We start from the raw sequence: 18355 nt of genomic DNA, 5'->3' as shown, positions 1-18355 counted from the left end.
CCGGCCGGCGCTCCCTCACCCCGCCCCCTCCCCTCACCCCGGCCGGCGCTCCCTCACCCCGCCCCCTCCCCTCACCCCGGCCGGCGCTCCCTCACCCCGCCCGGCGCTCCCTCACCCCGCCCCCTCACCCCGGCCGGCGCTCCCTCACGCCGCCCCCTCACCCCGGCCGGCGCTCCCTCACGCCGCCCCCTCCCCTCACCCCGGCCGGCGCTCCCTCACGCCGCCCCCTCCCCTCACCCCGGCCGGCGCTCCCTCACCCCACCCCCTCACCCCGGCCGGCGCTCCCTCACCCCACCCCCTCACCTCACCCCGGCCGGCGCTCCCTCACCCCACCCCGCGCTCCCTCACCCCACCCCCTCACCTCACCCCGGCCGGCGCTCCCTCACCTCAACCCTCACGCCGGCCGGCGCTCCCTCACCGCTGCTGCCGCCGTTCCTCCGGGCCGGGCCGCCCGCTGATTGGCTGTCCGCTGCTGACGTTGCCTTGGATCACGGGACCCGGGGGGGGTTTAAAGACGCGTGGCGGTGACGTCATGGAGAGCGACCGGCGCCCGAGAGCGGAGGGGGCGGGGCCTGGCCCGCGGGCGCCGGAATCAGCGCCCGAAATCAGTGCAAAATCAGCGCCCAAATCAGTTCGAAATCAGCGCGGAATCAGTGCAAAATCAGCGCGCGGAATCAGCGCCCAAATCAGTTCGAAATCAGCGCGGAATCAGTGCAAAATCAGCGCCCCAAATTAGTGCAAAATCAGCGCCCGAAATCAGTGCGAAATCAGCGCCCCGAATCAATGAAAAGTAATCAGAACCAGTGCAAAATCAGCGCCCGGATCAGCGGAGAGGTGTGAGGCAATGCACCTGGAGAGGTGCAGCACAGCCAGGGACATGAGGTAAATGGAGGAATGTTGGGTGGTGTGGAGATACAGAGGGGCCTCGGAGTGAACATCACAGACGGTGAACGATAGCACGACATTAAAGTACAAGATATGTTCCTTTATTAGCCGTGGTGCAGAATACAAGAACAGGAAGATTATGTTAGAACTTCACACAACATTGGACGACAGCTTGAGCACCGTGTACAGGTCTGGTCACCCGCATTACAGGAATGATGTGATTGTACTGGAGAGATTTATGAGGAGGTTGCCGAGAACATTGTGGCCATGAGGAAAGATTGGATAGCTTTGGAACAGGGGTGTTGTGAGAAAGGTTCTTTTGGATCTTAAAGATAGAGATCGGGACACACGGTCTTTGTACTTCAAAAAGGAGAATTTTTATTTACAAAGACAGATGCAGGAACAGAATGGAAAGGAACAGATGCACACTCACACACTGTCAAGCAGGAGATCGCGAACGTGGAGGGAATCGCAACAGGGGGTGAGGTACGCATGCGCGCACACAATAACTGGTTACAAATGATCAGGGAATAAACAATACAATGTTTGAACACCCTGATATTCTGGACAAACATTGGCTCTTTGGTCTCGGGAGTCCTTAACTAACTGCCCTGAAGTAGTGCACAGCTTACCTCAACATTCGCGGAGAGACAGAGAGGGAGAGAACCAAACATGCAGCACTTTTATACTGCTGGAGGGCTGGGTGGTCCAGCAAGGACAAAGGTGTTTAAACGGGCCAGTGGTTAGGTGTGCCCAGGAACAAAGATGCTCGCACAGACCAGTCCAGGTGGTCCAGCAAGGACAGAGGTGTTTACCTAGTGGGGTGGAGCCAGACCTTGATTGACAGTGGTGTCACTTTTGGCCATGTGCTCGATGGTGTCATCCCAGCCAGAGGGGTCAGCATTGTCAGTGTTGTCACAGTCACATGACAGCCATGACATTTCACACTACATTCCACCCCTCACTCACCAATCAAGGGAATAACTAGAACTAAATTAAGAAATATACTTCAGGGTGCAGTACCAATGGAAGGCGGAAGTGGCTCTAATAACTTGACAAGCACTGCACAAAATACAAAAAAACTATAACAACTAAAACGAGGGCAGTGACCTGGTGGGTAACAGTTGCCCACTATCCCCCCAGTGACCCAAACGGCCACCTGTTTCCCCATGAGGTGTCGTGTTGGAGGAGCTGGTCCCTCGCTTTTTGAATTTTGGCCACCGAGTCCCTATTGTGAGCAGCCAGGCTGGCGTTGTTGCTGGATTCATCAGGGATCAAAGTGCAGTACTCCTTACTAATCACTGCACACGTACCACCGTCCGCAGCAAGTAGGTAATCCAGGGCCATCCGTTTCTGCAGGGCTACCAGCCCGACGGCAGCCAGCTCCGCTGCTGTCCTCGTTTCGTCAGCCAGCATCTGGAGCACGCTGGTCATTTGTATGACCTTACAGGACAGTCAGGCTGTGCCATACGTGGGGAAGGCTATCATCCAGAAGCTCCCCGCCTCCGCGATGGCCCTCCTGTCCCTGTGGCCGCTGCATGCTGGGTGCGCCCCAAGTTCATCGAGAGTGTGGATATAGAACACAGGAACGCAGCGGCCGTACCAGCTCGCGGGGAGCCACGGGTAGGCACGGTAGCCGCAAATCCAGTGGTTCCCGTTCAAAGTGCAGGGAGCCCCCAGCTTAGAGGCACCATCGGCAGTGGTCACAGAGGCACTTGGATACCAGTTTCGCTCACACTCAATATGGCCAACTGAAAATGTGGAACTGTGCTCATAGTGGAGTCTGCACAAGCATTCCCTCGGCTTACTCGGCGTCTGTGGGATGGATCCGAGGGTCGGGACTCGAGTGGAGGTCAAATTGTAGGAAGGGAAATACCAGCTCCTGAAACACCCACCCCATCGGAATCTCTGGAAGGACTGTGCTGCAGTGGTGAGGGGAGTGGTGGGGAACTGCCGTCAACCACACCCCCCCCCCCAAACCAAAATACCAAACCCGACAGGCGCAGAAGGAAAAAGAAAGTCCATGTAAACAGTTCATTCGAGGAGTATCCAGGGGAATCTGTGTTAGCGGTAGAGCTTCACCGGCGTGTGCTGGGGTTCGGAAGCAAGTCCCACAGTCTGATTGATTGGAGGTGCTGGCAAATTCATAAGCAGCTCTGCGCCCCTGGATCTTCTGCCAGAGGCTCCATTCGGCGACTGTCTCACTGGCCGAGACCTGCAATTCAAAAGGGACACCTGCCTGGCGGGGAGCAAGAGGCAGTGCTTGTTCCACAGCTGCTTTGCTGCTTCAGAAGCAGCCTGTTGTTCGGGTCCCCATAAGAACATGGCTGTTTTACGAGGGATTAAGCCATGGCACGTAGTGGGGCTATGAATATCTAAATCTACTGCTGCATGCCAAGGCTCGTCCGGGCGCCCTGCAATGGCCTCAGTGATATCTCGGCATCCCCCGGCACTCTGTACTGTCGGCTACAGCCGACCTTGGAGGGAGGGGGAACAACAACTGGTTCGCATTTGGCTGCCCCGACCACGACTGTAGGCCGCGCGACCCCACACGTAAACTTGCCTTGGTTGGTATGGAGAGACTGTCCCTTTAAGACATTGATCCCTAGGATGCACTTGGGCGAGTTTGCTATCAGCACTGTTACGGGTCGAGGGGGTTGGTTCCCGATGGCCATGCGGACTGTGACCTCCCTCGTGGGCAAAAGGGAACCCCCAACCCCTCTATCTGCATCTGTACCTCCATCCACGTGGCGGGGTTACCCAGGATGATGGTGTGTTGGGCACCCATGTCGATGAGTGCCATCCACCTCTGTATGTTGCCCCTTCCCCAATGTACAGCGACGGGTATATGTGGCCTCAAGTCTCCCAGACAGGAGAGGGCGGTGGAACAAATGTGCCGGGACCTCTGGCCTTCATCCTGTGGGAGGGGGATAGGGGTCTGCCACCCCGTGGGTGAAGGTTCCTGCGGGCGGAGATGGGCTATTTCCTGTCTCAGCAGGTCCCGGAGCTCAGCCTTGAGGGGGGGGGGGGGGGGGGGGGGGGGGACAGATGCAGTGTCGTCGGGGGCGCCCCCTGTGTCGGGCTTGATCCCAGGGTGGTTATGGGTTTTCCCCTGGCCAGATGTCCCCCCACACTGCTCTTTCCAGAGCGCATAAATGGCGGAGGTCGGGATCCCGTCTATGCTGGCACGGTCCACCCCTGTGCGCAGCAGGTCCAAGAATAGCCGTTTGCGCTTATAATGGGGGGTTGTGTCTGCAGCCCTCGTCTTTGCCCTACGGACCTGGGTGGGCTTCCCCCACTGCAAGAACTCTAGCCCTTCTAGGAAGGTGATGGCGTCCGGCGCGGTCTTCCCATTAGCCGGTCCCATGAGGGCAGGACCACTGGCCTCAAATCGGGGCTCGTGGTGGTGACCAGGTATCCTGTTAGCACTCTGGACACCCTGGTGTTTTCTAACAACCCACGATCGCTGGGCCTCTCATAGATGCCGGTCAGCAGCGCCCATTCCCTGACGACCCCGGTGCCCTCACTGACCGCGTTCCAGTGCGGTTGCCTCCCATTCGAGGAGGGTAGGGTACCGGACCCTCACTGTGGTCACTACCCGAGCCCACAGGGTAGTGACGTTCCCAGTCCCTCCATGTGGCGCCCGCAGGGCATTGTTAATGCTCTGTTGGTCAGACAAGCTCCCTAAGGCGCTCGCTTCCTGATGAGAGAGGCTCACGTTGGGGGCCCCCTCATCCCACAGTCGGAGCAGCCATGTATCCAGGTGCTCACCCGGCCGCTGGCGGTACCGGTCCGCCAGCTGGGTCAGCTCCTTGATGGAGAAATCCCGGGTCTCAGTAGTCTCGGAGGGACCACGGGCACTTACCCCTGCGGGGGCCTCATACTGACTCCCCTCCCCTCTGTGGTGGACCTGGGAACGCGTGGTGACGGGTCGAGCATGCAGGGGTTCGGGTGGGTAGGGGGGAGCGCGGGTGCGAGGGAGCCCCTCCTCCTCGAGCGCCCCCTCATCGTCCGTATCCATCCATATATCCCCATCCCCAAGCCATGTGTCCAGCCCGTCACCACGCCGGACCAGGGCTCGGATTTTAAATGGATCTGGCTACCAGCCAGCCCTGCAGGCAGTTTGTGCCTGCTGTGCCTGGATCAGCCGGCAGGCGACCTCGGTACCCCGGACTTCGAGGTCATTGGCCCGGGTCTGAGCCGTTTGGGCTGCCCCTTGCAGCGTGCAACATTGTTGTCGGAGGGTCTCTATCTCTCTTTCCCTCTGCAGGCAGGTATCCTGCAACTTGCCAGTAATCTTGACCTGGCGCCTCAGGAGGGAGGCCAGGAGCCAGAGGGCCCCCCTTTGGCTCCCCTTGGCACTGGAGAACCCTGACTGCTGGAGGAGGGCCACCACATGGTGTCCCAGTTTTTCACCACGTGGATCTAACTGCATGGCCCAGTCCACTGGCTTACAGTGGTCTGCCAGCATGCTTGCCAAGCTCCCAAATCCCTCCCTCTCATCTGTCCATCCTGGGATCCTCTCCTCAGTGCCTGCACTTTCTTTCTTCCCCTTGTTCCAGAACATCCCACCCGTGTCGGTGTCCAGCCAATACCCTCAAGACCCTGCTCACAGCGCCAAATGTTGCGAGAAAGGTTCTTTTGGATCTTAAAGATAGAGATCGGGACACATAGTCTTTGTACTTCAAAAAGGAGAATTTTTATTTACAAAGATAGACACGGGAACAGAATGGAAAGGAACAAATGCACACTCACACACTCTCAAGCAGGAGATCGCAAACGTGGAGGGAATCGCAACGGGGGTGAGGTACGCACGCGCGCACACAATAACTGGTTACAAATGATCAGGGAATAAACAATACAATGTTTGAACACCCTGATATTCTGGACAAACATTGGCTCTTTGGTCTCGGGAGTCCTTAACTAACAGCCCTGAAGCAGTGCACAGCTCACCTCAACATTCTCGGAGAGACAGAGAGGGAGAGAACCAAACATGCAGCACTTTTATACTGCTGGAGGGCTGGGTGGTCCAGCAAGGACAAAAGTGTTTACCTAGTGGGGTGGAGCCAAACCTTGACTGACAGTGGTGTCGCTTTCGGCCACGTGCTCAATGGTGTCATCCCAGCCAGAGGGGTTAGTGTTGTCAGTGTTGTCACAGTCACATGACAGCCATGACCTTTTACACTACAAGGGGAGGCTGAGCAGACTTAATTGAGGTGTATAAAATTATGAGGATTGCAGGTGGAATTAATAGGAAGGACATTTCCCTTAACAGAGGGGTCAAAAAATCACAGGTGGAGGTTTAAAGTGATTGGTAGAAGGATTAGAGCAGAGATGAAGAAAATGTTTTCACGCAGGGGATGGAGGGGTCTGGAACTCACTGCCTGGAAGGTGGGAGACACAGAAATCCTAATAACAATATTTTTCCAGAAACCTATTTTGTTTTGAAAATTTGCAAATATTTAATACAGTACCTGCGTACGTCACCTTTCAGGAGCGATCGTTCCATTTCCTTGCAAGAGTCACATACACTCCCTAAGCAACAAGTCCAAGGATATTTTACACAGGTTCCAGATTCTCAGTGTTCACTGACAGAAGGGCCTTTTTCCATTGAATCCACCGGGCCACGGGGGGACTGGCATTGCTTTGAAATATACTTGTGGATGTATCTGAAGAATACAACCCAAGTGATGATGCTCTGTGCCTGTGATGCTGCTGCAAGTAAGTTTTTCATTGCACCTGTGCACACACGGACTTGTGCATAGGACAATAAACTTGACTTTGACCTTGAGGGGAGCGGTTACCGGAAGTTAGAGAAATCGAGGTTTGTGCCATCAGGTTGGAGGTGACCAAGGCAAAATATGAGGTGCTGTCCTTCTAATCTGCATCTAGCCTCAACCTGGCAGTAGAAGAGGCCGTGGACAGACATGTCAGTGTGGGAGTGGGAAGTGGAATTAAAATGGCTGGCCACTGGGAGATCTTGGCCGTTACGGCGGACGGAGCGAAGGTGCTCTACGAAGCGATCCCCCAATCTGTGTCGGGTCTCACCGACGTAGAGGAGGTCGCACCGGATGCAATAAATGACACCAGTGGATTCACATGCGACTCTGTCATGCCTGTGTGGTAGCTGGTGTGCAACAGCCATCACACATCAAGAGAAATCACACACGGACATCTTCTAGTGGCTGCTGCACAGAGGGAGAAGAGTGAGAGGGCTATAGTGATAGGGGATTGAATTGTATAGGGAACAGAGGAGATTCACGGGATCGTAACCAAGACTCCAGGATGATATGTTGTCTCCCCGGTACCACGCTAAGTTTTGTATCAGAGTAGATGCAGGCCATTCAGGAGGGGGAGGGGATACAGCCAATTGCCATGGTAATGTCGGTACCAATGGCATGGCTAGAGGAATGGGGAGGGATTCAAATTTCTGAGACATTGGAATCAGTTCTGGTGAGGGTGGGACCAGAAACTGGGCAAAATCAGAACCAATTTCCTTGAGGAAACATTGCTGGTGCTGTTGGGGAGAACTGAAACTAAATGGCAAGGAGAGAGAGAGAGGAAGGGGCAACAGATAAAAACAAGGGACAGGAAGGGGAAAGCATAAGTGGAAGGCAGAGAATTCAATGGTGAAAAGCAAACAGGGTCACAGTGCAAAATAATAGTAAGAATGTTACAAAGACAAGCCTTTGGGTGCAGATAGATGCAAATCTATCATGTAAATCATACAAAGAGATGAAAGTGAAATAAATGCAGAAACTGGAAATCTGAAATAAAAGCAAAATGCTGAAAAAACTCATCAGGTCAGGCAGCGTCTGTGGAGAGAGAAGCAGAGTTAATGTTTCAGGTCAAGACCCATTATCAGAACTGGGATAAAAAGGAAAAACAGAGGAGGAGGGGGAAAGGATGGCTAGAACAAAGGGAATAGAGTCATAGAGACATTCAGTGCAGAAACAGGCCCTTCAGCCCACATATCTATGCTGACCATCGAGTACCCGTCTACACCAATCCCATGTACCAGCACTTGGTCTGTAGCCTTTGATAAATTGGCAATTCAAGTGCTCATCTAGATGTTTCCGAAATGTTGTAAGAATACCCCCTTCCACCACCCGGGTGAAAAACTTCTCGCGCAGATCCCCTCTGAACCTCTTACCCCTTACTCTGAGCCTGCATCCTCTGGTTGTAGACACCTTTGCTATAGGGAACAGAATTATACTGTCTATGCCCCTCATCATTTTGGAAATCTCTGATTGGATGAGACCAAGTGGATTAATGGGGGTAGTCAGACTAGCAGTTAGCAGCACATTATGCTTCTTTGTCTGTGTAGCGAGGCTGTGGGATATGCCCAGCATCTCAGAGTGGACTAATAAAATCAAGGCAGCTGTGTGTGTCTGCGGGCTGGTAATGGATGTTTGTGGTTCGCCTAGTCTCTGAGACACACACAGGCAGTTCCAGAAAGGGAAGGGTCAGAGATAGACCGTGTGAAGGCAAATTATCAGCAAAAGCGATGAAACGTTTGAGTTCTGTACGAGTGCAAGAGGCAGCACCAACACGATCATTGATGTACTGGGAAAAAAAAGAGTTGAGGGAGTGGGTCCAGGTAGGGCTGAAGCAAAGACTGTTCCATATATCCCACTGAAAGGCAGGTATTGCGTGGGCCCATGCAAGTTCCCAAAGCTACAGTTTTGATCTGGAATAAAGTGGGTGGAGTTGAAAAAATTGTTCAGTGTGAGAAAGAGTGAAGCCAGATAAATTAATGTTGGTGGAGGGGAACTTGGTTGGACCTCCATTCAAGGAAGAAGTAGAGGGATTTACATCCACGGCGAAGGTGAACCAGTTAGGACTAGGGAAGTAGAAACTGTCAAAGTGGCAGAGGACACTGGAGATATCAGGGATGTTTGTGGGAAGGGACTGAACCAGGGCAGAAAGAATGGAGTCAGGGTAGGAGGGGATAAGTTCAGTGGGGCAAGAGTAGGCTGAAAAAAGAACGGGTCTCCCTGGACAGTCCTTGTTTGTGGATCTTGGGCAGGAGGGACACGTGGCCGTGGCATGTGGAGGGAAGGTCTCCTCAGAAATGAGGTCCATGACTGTTTGGGGGACAATGAACTCTCCAACTTCCGGTAACTGCTCCCCCTGTTCCCTTGTCTCTCCCCCTCCTGATCCACCTGGCCCCCATCACCATGTCTCTTTCTCCTCCTCCAACTGCCCATCACGCACACAATCCCTCCCACTGGGTCCCCTCCGCCCTCCCCACCTCCCTCACTTGAATCCACGCTCCACCTTCCCCTCCAATCAGATTTCATCGTTTTCAGCCCTGCGTCACTTCCACCCATCACTTCTGGTACCATTCCCACTCTTCCCCCCCCCCCCCCCCCCCCCACCACCCCACCTCACCTAGATCCACCTATCACCTGCCAGCTCTTGCTCCATTCCTTCCCCTCACCTCTTTATACTGGCTATCTCCCCTCTATCTTTCAGTCCAGATGAAGGGTCTCGACCTGAAACTGCAATTGTTCATTTCCCTCCATAGATGCTGCCTGACCCAAAAAATTAACAGGGCCTTGTTAACGGCAGATGGCATCCCCTACTGAAGTTCTAGGACTTGGGAGAGGGAAACTTCAGCCACAAATTTAAAACCTTATCTCCCATGTGTGGGAGGAGGAGGATACGCAGGGCACCTCAGGTTGTTGTGAGACCCTTCAGGGTTGTGGTGACTACGGCGTTCTCTCTGCTGTCAGCTACAGGAAGGTCATTGGCAGGACCCTCCTCAATCAGCTCCTCCTAATAGGGAAGCAGCTCCATGGATTGGATTGTGAATTACATCCACAATGAGCATGATCTTGACTGCCGTACAATGGCATTCAAGTCATGATCCCAACTAACCGTTCTGCAACAGACCCAATTGGAGTGGAGACAGGGGTCAACCACGGATGTGCCAGTGCAATCTTTCTTGCCCCAATATTGCACCTCACTCAAAACAAGCTTCTCGCCGGAGTGGAGCTAATTTATAGGCTAAGTGGAAAATTGTTCAATCTCCGGTACCTCCGCTCCACAACCAAGGTCTATTTAACTTCAGCCGTCAATCTACCGTGCACAGATGAACCTGTGTACACACATTCAGAGCCCGAGCTCCAAGTTACTCAGCCCTTGACTCTTTTTTTGACTTGGGCAAAGTAGATGAGAGATTGGGCTTTACTCTCAATACAAAGATCCTTTTCTGACCTGCTCCAGTTGTACACCATTGCATCCTCCACCCCTTCAACAAGAAAGGTTCACGATGAGACCTTGGTAAATGTGGACCATTCTCCATGCCTCTCAGCAAAGGTAGCCATTAAGACTTGGGAGGTGAGGGGGGGGGGGGGGAATGCCCCTCAATACCCTCCCTTTCATGGAATTACAGGGCAGAGAGAGTATGATGTGGGATTATGGTCACTCCTGGACTGTTGTATGAAATTGGGTTGCCAACAAGGTAAACTAAAATTAAGGGACATCATCTCCCCTCTTGTTCTGTCCAAGCTCCAAGAGGAGGGACACCAAGAGGGAAATGATGCAAATGATGGACACAGTGGAAGGGGAAGTTTGGCTCGGTGGGCTGGGGATGGAATGAAGAGTCTCCGTTGTAGTAACAGAGGTCTTCCACTCTATTGGACGTCAATGTGGAAGCAAAGAAAGTTTGCAGTGGAAGGTAGCAGCCAGGGACTGCATTCCAAGAAACTGCTGGAGAAGGTGTGAGATTGTGAGAAGGCCGGGGAGACGCTAAGCAGATTATTTCAAAACAGCATTTATTTTCACACATATGTACATTTTAGCTCAGGTTATTACCAAACCCAGAGCACCAAGTTACTGAGGACTGTGTGAGTCGTGCCCCATTCACTGAAGTCCCCATCATCTTGCAGGTAGATATTTAACAAGGTTTGGTCAAATGTTCATCACTGTACCAAGCCACTCAGGACGGACCAAGCTGCTCTGCAGCAGCAAACTGCTCCCTTTTACCATCTGCAGGCAAATCCGCTTCGAGACAAAACAGGGCTGATCACAGTATCACAGGTCAGCTCCTAGTCTCTCGGTGTTGTACGAATGCGATTCCGGAGCCACCGGCTGCACTTTGTCTGGCAGAGGTTAGAAGTCCATCGAGCTGTGAGCGAGATAGTCCTTGCGGCCAATGTTGCTGACCTGCTTCGTCTGCATGGCCTCCAGTTTTGGACAGTCTGTGATACGATGGCCCAAACCACCACAAAATGTACAGCCTCGTTCACCTGCACAATGAAGCACAATTATACATAAGGTATAACCCTCAGGAGTCACAGGCTGAGCTTATACACCACGTCACTGAGCCTCTCACAGGAACATCGGCCTTGGGCAATACTTGCCACTGGCAGGTCATCAAATCCAAATGATGCAAGCAATTACAACATTGGCATCTTTCCCCTACTCAAGTGAATATTTCCATTGACAATGGTGAGATTTACCCAGCAGATTTGTCAAGCAACCTCAATGCACGTAAATGGGAGGGGAGGTTGTAACTAGGAAGGAGTGTGTTAGAGTGGGGTTGGCAGGGAATGGAGAGCACGAGAAGTTTATAAGTAGCTTGCATACAAAGCAGGATCCACATTGACGAGTGTCTCGACAAAGCACGGATTCCATTGCATACAGCAGGGCTGCCCCAGACCACTCTGCGCAAAAGATGTATTTCACAGTGTGTTTCGATGTACATGTGACTGATTATGATATCTTAAGGTGTTCAAACAGATAGGAGCAGCAATAAACAAGATGCTGGAGGGAAATGGACAACATTTGGGTCGCGATTCATCAGATCTGAAACATCAACTGTCCATCTCCCTCCACAGATGCTGCCCAACCCGCCGAGTTCCTCCAGCAGATTGTGTGTGCTCCAGATTTCAGCATCTGCAGTCTCGTGTCTCCAGACAGAAAGAGCAGTTGGAATGTGATGTGAAAAAAAACGAGAGGTCATTCACTCCGAGAGATAAAATGGAAAAGCAGTGCATTTCCTAAATGGTGAGTGATTGATGTGCAGAGACCCCGGGTTTCCTTACACCTGAATCACTGAAAGTTAACAAGTAGTTACAGCGTGCAAATAGGAAGGCAACCTATACATTGGCCTTTATTGTGAGAGGATTTCAGTAGAAGAGTAACAATGTCTTGCTCCAAGGGCGCTGGTATAACCGCACCTGGTCTGGTCTCCCTGCCCAAGGAAGCATAACTTGTGATAGAGGAAATGCACAATGTTCACTAGATTGAGCACTGGGATGGCGAGTTTGTCCAAAACCTGTACTGTCTATAGAGTCTGAGGAGGAGGGGGGTGATCGCATTGGAATGCATGGTCTGGCAGGGTATCTATCATGACATTTCCCTTGACTGGGGTGTCTTGAACCAAGGATTAGTCTTAATATGGGGGGGGTTCTGTCACTTAGGATTGAAATGAGACCAAGTTTCTTTACCCAGAGGGTATTGAACATTTAAAATTATCTTTAAGGAGGATGCAGAGGTTTAACTGCTCAGTATGTTCACGACTGAGATCACGGTACGTGAGGCACGGTAGCATGGGGGCAGCACGGTAGCGTAGCGGTTAGCGCGACGCTATTACAGCGCCAGCGATCAGGGTTCGATTCCTGCCGCTGTCTGTAAGGAGTTTGTACGTTCTCCCCGTGTCTGTGTGGGTTTCCTCCGGTTTCCTCCCACATTCCAAAGACGTACAGGTAAGTTAATTTGGGGTTCAAAATGGGCGGCGTGGACTCGTTGGGCCGAAAGGGCCTGTTACCACGCTGTAAATAAAATTTAATTTAATCTTTACATATCAAGGAAATCAAAGATCAGCCGAGATCAAACTGAATGGTACAGCAGGAACAAGGGGCAAAAGGCCTACTCCCACTTCTATTTGTGTAGAACATTTTATAAGAAATCTAAATACTCAGGCAGATGCAGTGAGCATTTCACTAAAGCAGCCCTTGTACAGGCCGACAGAATCAAACACACCCTGCGTACGTGTTTCTTATCGTGCACTAATGATTTGGACGTGTGTGTACAGGGCACAACTTCCAAAGCTGCAGACGACAGAAAACAAAGGCGGTGAGAGCTGTGAGGGGACAGTAACGGGCTTCAGGAGATGACAGGTCGGTGCAATGGGCAGGTAGATGGCAGATGTAACCTAATGCTGGAAGACGTGAAGTGTTGGATTTTGGCAGCAAGAATGAGAAAAGGCAATATAAACTAGAGGGCACAATTCTCAGAGTAGAACAGAGAGATCTGGGAGTATAAGTGCAGAATTCGTTCAAAGTGGCAGGGCAGGTCCAGAAAATGGTTAAAAAGCCAGGATGCTGGGCTTCATTTTGCACAGAGTACAACAGCAAGGAAGTCATGATGACCCTTTATAAAACACTGGCTCAGCCACAACTGGTGTTGTGTATCCAGTTCTGGACACTGCACTTTCGGAAAAGTGAGGAAGTTTTACGAGAGGGATGCAGAGGAGATTTACCAAAACGAATCCAGGGACGAGGGGTTTAGTGATGTGGATGGACTTGAGAAGCTGGTGTTGTTGGCACAGAGGAGGTTGAGGGGGAATCCAACGGAGGTAACTACCATTGTAAAGCGTACAGACCGAGTAGATGGAGGGAGACTGTGCCTCCGGATAGAGGGGTGAAGGAGTGGAGCACTCAGAATGAAGGTGACTGGCAAAAGATCCAAGAACAAGATGAGGTTTATTGTTTGTTATACACACAGGGCAAGGTTAGGGTGTGGAAGGCAACACCAAGTGGAGCAGTGAAGGCTGAGTCAATTGTAATGTTGAACCGGATAAATGACAGAATCTGCAGGCTCTGGGGAGAGGGCGGGGCTGCAGGACTGCTTGGATTGCTCTCACGTGGAGCTGGCATAGACTCAGCAGGCTGAATGGCCTCCTTCATCAAAGCGGGGAGGGACGATCTCATCTCGACTCCCTCGCTGCAGGTAGAGGATCTCATTGAATCTTCCACGTACAGGCAGAGTCTATCCCATCAAGCCCTCCGGTATACGGGCGGATTCTATCCCAGAAAACCTACAGTGTGCGCTAGCAGCAAGCAGTTTCATGCCTCGCCAGTGTTGACACAATCCTTTAATATACTGCCTCACTATTCGCTACTGTAACTCCTGGTCTTGGACACCGCAAGGGGAGCAGAGATCCAGGCACTCTCTGGATTAAGGTTGGCAGAAAAAAAAAGAGCATCGAGCAGGTTTCTCTGTGTAGCATCCTGCTTTAAAGGACACCTGGCAGGAGTATGGGGAATGGACAGCAATTTTATATCTAAAATCTCAGTGATCTGAAAAATACCCTTTTTGTCACATCCCACGTAACTGGAACTGCTTTCTGAAGTCCAAGTGAAGGGTTTTGACCTGAAATGTTGACAGTCCATTTCTCTCCATTGATGTTGCCTGACCCGCTGAGTTCCTCCAGCATTTTGTGTGTTAGAACTGCTTTCAGTACAGCTCAATGTACAAAAGCCAAAGCCAAGTCTCCCTGAGGACGCCCCTCATGCAGAACAATTGCTTTTCCCCCCAACACTTTCTAACAGAAGTCTGAATTGCAGACTGATGCTCTGTCAATGCAAGATTTCAACTTTAGGCATTAGGTAGAGAGGTTAAACCAACTGCTGTTTGCCAGAGATAGGCCAACATACCTCCGATATCCAGCATGGTTTCATCTCCTGTCTGAAGTACCTGCAGAACAGGTGGGACCTTTTGTTTAGCTTCCAGTAACAGGGCCTTTAGATCCATCAACACTGACTCGTCTGTGAAAGAAACATACATTAACAATCACACAAACAAGAACTATGTACTGAAAGAACTTATTACTTAAACTTAACACACATGACATCAAATTCGTACAAAGGCCTGGCAAATGAAATGAGCCTCACATCAAAGGAACAAAGCAACCATGATTGCCCATTGTCTCTTGAATAGTTACTCTGCTCCCCTGGGGGTAGAATCCTTGTCGATGTGGCAGTCAATATGGTTTACCAGATTTATTAGATTCCCTGGCAACATAACCAACACTTTTCAAGAGGATAGTTAAATACTTCGTGGTGTCCAAGTGCTGTGTTCACCCATTTCCAATAGCTGCACCATGCAGGGCTCTTTTGCCCAGAGCACCTCCAAGATGCCCTCGGGTGGGGGGGCAAGCTAGAACAGGAGAGGTGCCCCAGTTATCAATCCCTTGGTTTGTTGTTGCCGTTGGGGGCTGATAGTCCGAGTCACCACTTACCACAAGCCTTGTTGATGAAAGTTGTTGCTATGCCGGTTTTCCCTGATCGCCCGGTACGTCCAATCCTGTGAACTGAACATTGGCAAAGTGCTGAGATTAGATTCCGGGCACGGGGTTGGACAGGCAGCAGCTGAACGCGTCAGCGAAAGATAAACCAACCATCGCGCTGCAGAAGACACTAGTGTGTGGAAGCATGAAGGGCAGCTTGAACAGAGACGTTGCTGTTGAGGGGGAAGGAGGGGCCACGCTCTGGGACCAAGAACTTCAACTAGAAAGTGAAAGTAACAAGAAGAAGGGGTAATTTCAATGGGATAGGGCATTAATAAACGCATCTAAAAAAAGGGAATAGATGAGGTTTCCTAAATCATGGATAGGCAGCTATAGCCTGCAATTCCTGCATCGTGGAACACAGCAGGGTAATGGCTAACATGCGTGGCTAAGGTTCCGCCGGATGGGATGTCCAGAACCAGGGGTCAAAGTCTCAAAATACAGGGTGGCCATTCAGGACAGAGGTGGGAAGAGATTTCTTCACTCAGTGTTTGTGAATGTTTGGAATTCTCCACTGAAGGGAGCGGTGGAGGCTCCGCCACTGGGTATATACAAGACCACGGATTGGTCGGTTTTTGGATATTAAAAGAATCAAGGGGTGTAGGGTTAGTTTAGGAAACGCCACAAAGATCATCCATTGAAAGGTAAAGCAGGCTTGAAGGGCTGAATGGCCTTCTTCTGCTCCCACTTCTTAGGCAGCAAAGCTGGGGGGCAGGGACTTGCCATCTGTCAAAGGCTTCCAGAGGAGTTTCATGGGGGAGGGGGTGGACAGTGCTTATTCCAACCCACCCTTGTCACATTGCTCAAGGTCCTGCAGCCAATGATGTCCTGGAAAACGTCCTGTACTCTGGACCACGAGACCCGCACATTAGCAGCACCAGAGCTGCCTGACGGCGTCCCTGACGATGTAATCGCCTATGACCACTGCTTCACTGTTCCCCATGGCCAGTCCATTGCCACATGCTGCCATGTTCTGAACAGCTCATCCTCAACCGTCACCTCCTCCCATCTCTAATGCCACGCATGGTTTGAGAGTGGCACACACCCTGAAAATTCTTCGCCCTTTTGGATGGTGACGGACTTGCTATCCTGAACTCCACCTGGCTGCAACGTGGTCACCTCCTGGAGCGTATGATCAGGAAACTCTCAGCTTCCTTAGTGCTCTGCATTAGCTCTAGCTGTCCCTCCGGTTCTGAAATCCCAGGCTCGAGCTGGGTCAGATGGAGGTACTTCCTGTACATAAGGCCCCCGCGACAAAGCGTCTTGAAGTTCCCACACACCACACGAATTGCAGGCAAAAGGTCTCAGCTACCTGCCCGTTATATAACAAACCTTGTATTGTTCTCTACCCCCTTTTTAGATATGCTTATTAATTTGTTACCCTTACTGAACTAGTCCAGCCTGTGTTTTTTCTTCTTAGCTTCACAAGTTTCTCGTTGGTTTTTTTCCACGTAATGCAAGCTGGATTATTAAGTACCAAACGACATCCTTCTCCCTGCTTCACAGAATTCCCTTGCTCACCATATTCCTGTTCTTTATACTTAGAATCTCTGTGGAAATCTGCTAAGCATTCATGGAACAGATGTGAGTGGTTTCCTTACCGTAATTCTCAATTTCCTCAGGCATATCGTAGTTAATCACATGCTGAATATTTGGGAAGTCCAAGCCTTTTGATGCCACATCAGTTGCCACCAGCACATCCTTGTTACCCTCCCGGAACGCCTCGATGGCCTTAGTCCGCTCCTCTTGGTCTAGAAAGAACCACAGTTGGAACAAGTCCTATCAAGCCTGTGATATCATCATCAGCTCAACTACACAACAGTCCTCGGTAGTTCTCTCACTCAAGCCAAATTTCCTTCATTAAATATTCTTCACAATGAAAGATTTTCTCACAATAACTTGTATTTATTCAGAATGTCTAATACAGTAAATGTTCTGAGACACATGGCAAAGATGAACAAACAAACCGACAGAAGCACACGAGGACACTCAATCAAAAGCTTGCTCAAAGAGGCAGTTGTGGAGGAGGAAAGAGGTGATGAGGCTTAGAGAGGGAATTCCAGTTTAAAGTACAGCCACCAATGGGAAGCAATTTAGGATACACAGGAGACTAGAATAGGAGAAGGCCACAGATCTGGGAGGGTTCTTGGACTGGAGAGCTGCAGGCCTTTGTAAAGGGTGGGGAGAGGAGGCAAGGCTATACATGCCTTCAGACAAGAATGAGAATTTGAATTATGAGGCATTCCACAACACCACCCATCTTTGTATTGACTGCGAATTTACTAACGCCTTCATCACCTCCTTGAAAAATTCAATCAAGTTAGTAAGACATAGCTTGCCTGGCACAAAACCATTCTGACTGTCCCTAATTAGGCCATGGTTTTCCAAATGCTCACAAGTTCTATCCCTAAGAATCCTCTCCATTAGCTTCCCTACCACCGATGTGAGATGCACTGGTCTATAGTTTCCAAGATTATCCTCATTTCCTTTCTTGAATAATGGAACAACATTGGCTACTCACCAGTCCTCTGGGACCTCGCCTCTGGCTTGAGAGGACATGAAGATCTTGGTCAAGGCCCCAGCAATTTTATCTCTTGCCTCTCTCAATAACCTGGGGTATATCCCATCAGGCCCTGGGGACTCATCCACCTTAATGTTCTTTAAGAGACCCAACACTACCTCTTTCTTTATCTCAAAATTCCCTAGGACATTAGCACGCTCCACACTGATCTCCTTCTTGGTAAATATGCAAACTACTCATTGAGGAATTCGCCTACATCCTCTGCCTCCAAGCACATTAACTGTTTCTCTTCCTTACAGATACTGCCTGATCCATTAAGTGCTTCCAGCATTTTGTTTTTTTTATTCCAAATTTCCAGCATCTGCAGTTTTTTTTTGATTTTTGCTTTAGAACAAATGTGTCCCCATTAAAAGAATAGGAGGAGCACACAATCTCAGTCCCATGGATTGGGAGGAACACTTAGACCAGGACAATGCAACAAACCAAGAGTTCAACACCATAGAATTCCTGCAGGGATGTAGAAGGTGTAGAGGTAAAATTAAAGAGAAAATTAGGAAGGCAAAGAGGCTGTGAGAAAAACATCTTATCCCACTGTGATAAGACTACTGAATGGTTCCCTTGTACGATGAGATGGACATGACCTCACA

General features: G+C 50.8%; 2 protein-coding genes and 1 long non-coding RNA gene across 8 annotated transcripts in view; 1 reads left to right on the top strand and 2 right to left on the bottom strand.

The window, feature by feature from the left end:
- tmem104 (transmembrane protein 104) overlaps positions 1 to 485 on the bottom strand; it is an 88752-nt gene extending 88267 nt beyond the window's left edge. Inside the window, exon 1 of one of the 6 annotated variants that reach the window (XM_052032656.1) lies at positions 362 to 485. The gene's annotated coding sequence lies outside the window, so the exon portion shown is untranslated. The remainder of the gene's footprint in view (positions 1 to 361) is intronic. The other 5 variants (XM_052032655.1, XM_052032657.1, XM_052032652.1 and 2 more) reach the window with 5 other exon arrangements.
- A 75-nt stretch (positions 486 to 560) lies between these two features.
- LOC127579911 (uncharacterized) lies at positions 561 to 16949 on the top strand. Its single transcript, XR_007957743.1, has 3 exons — positions 561 to 882; positions 11733 to 11901; positions 16810 to 16949. It is a non-coding gene; the product is annotated as an uncharacterized LOC127579911 (long non-coding RNA).
- LOC127579909 (probable ATP-dependent RNA helicase DDX41) overlaps positions 9310 to 18355 on the bottom strand; it is a 36408-nt gene continuing 27362 nt past the window's right edge. Inside the window, exons 14-17 of the mRNA XM_052032967.1 lie at positions 16789 to 16938; positions 15140 to 15211; positions 14556 to 14666; positions 9310 to 11141 (exon numbers count right to left, since the gene is read on the bottom strand). Coding sequence (XP_051888927.1) covers positions 11005 to 11141; positions 14556 to 14666; positions 15140 to 15211; positions 16789 to 16938 — 470 coding nt within the window. The 3' untranslated portion in view covers positions 9310 to 11004. The remainder of the gene's footprint in view (positions 11142 to 14555; positions 14667 to 15139; positions 15212 to 16788; positions 16939 to 18355) is intronic.

This window comes from Pristis pectinata, chromosome 18 (genome assembly GCF_009764475.1).
Source record: "Pristis pectinata isolate sPriPec2 chromosome 18, sPriPec2.1.pri, whole genome shotgun sequence".
NCBI classification, from domain to species: Eukaryota; Metazoa; Chordata; class Chondrichthyes; order Rhinopristiformes; family Pristidae; genus Pristis; species Pristis pectinata.
The sequence above is the reverse complement of the archived record's forward strand: the minus strand, read 5'-3'. Positions and strand labels throughout refer to the sequence as shown.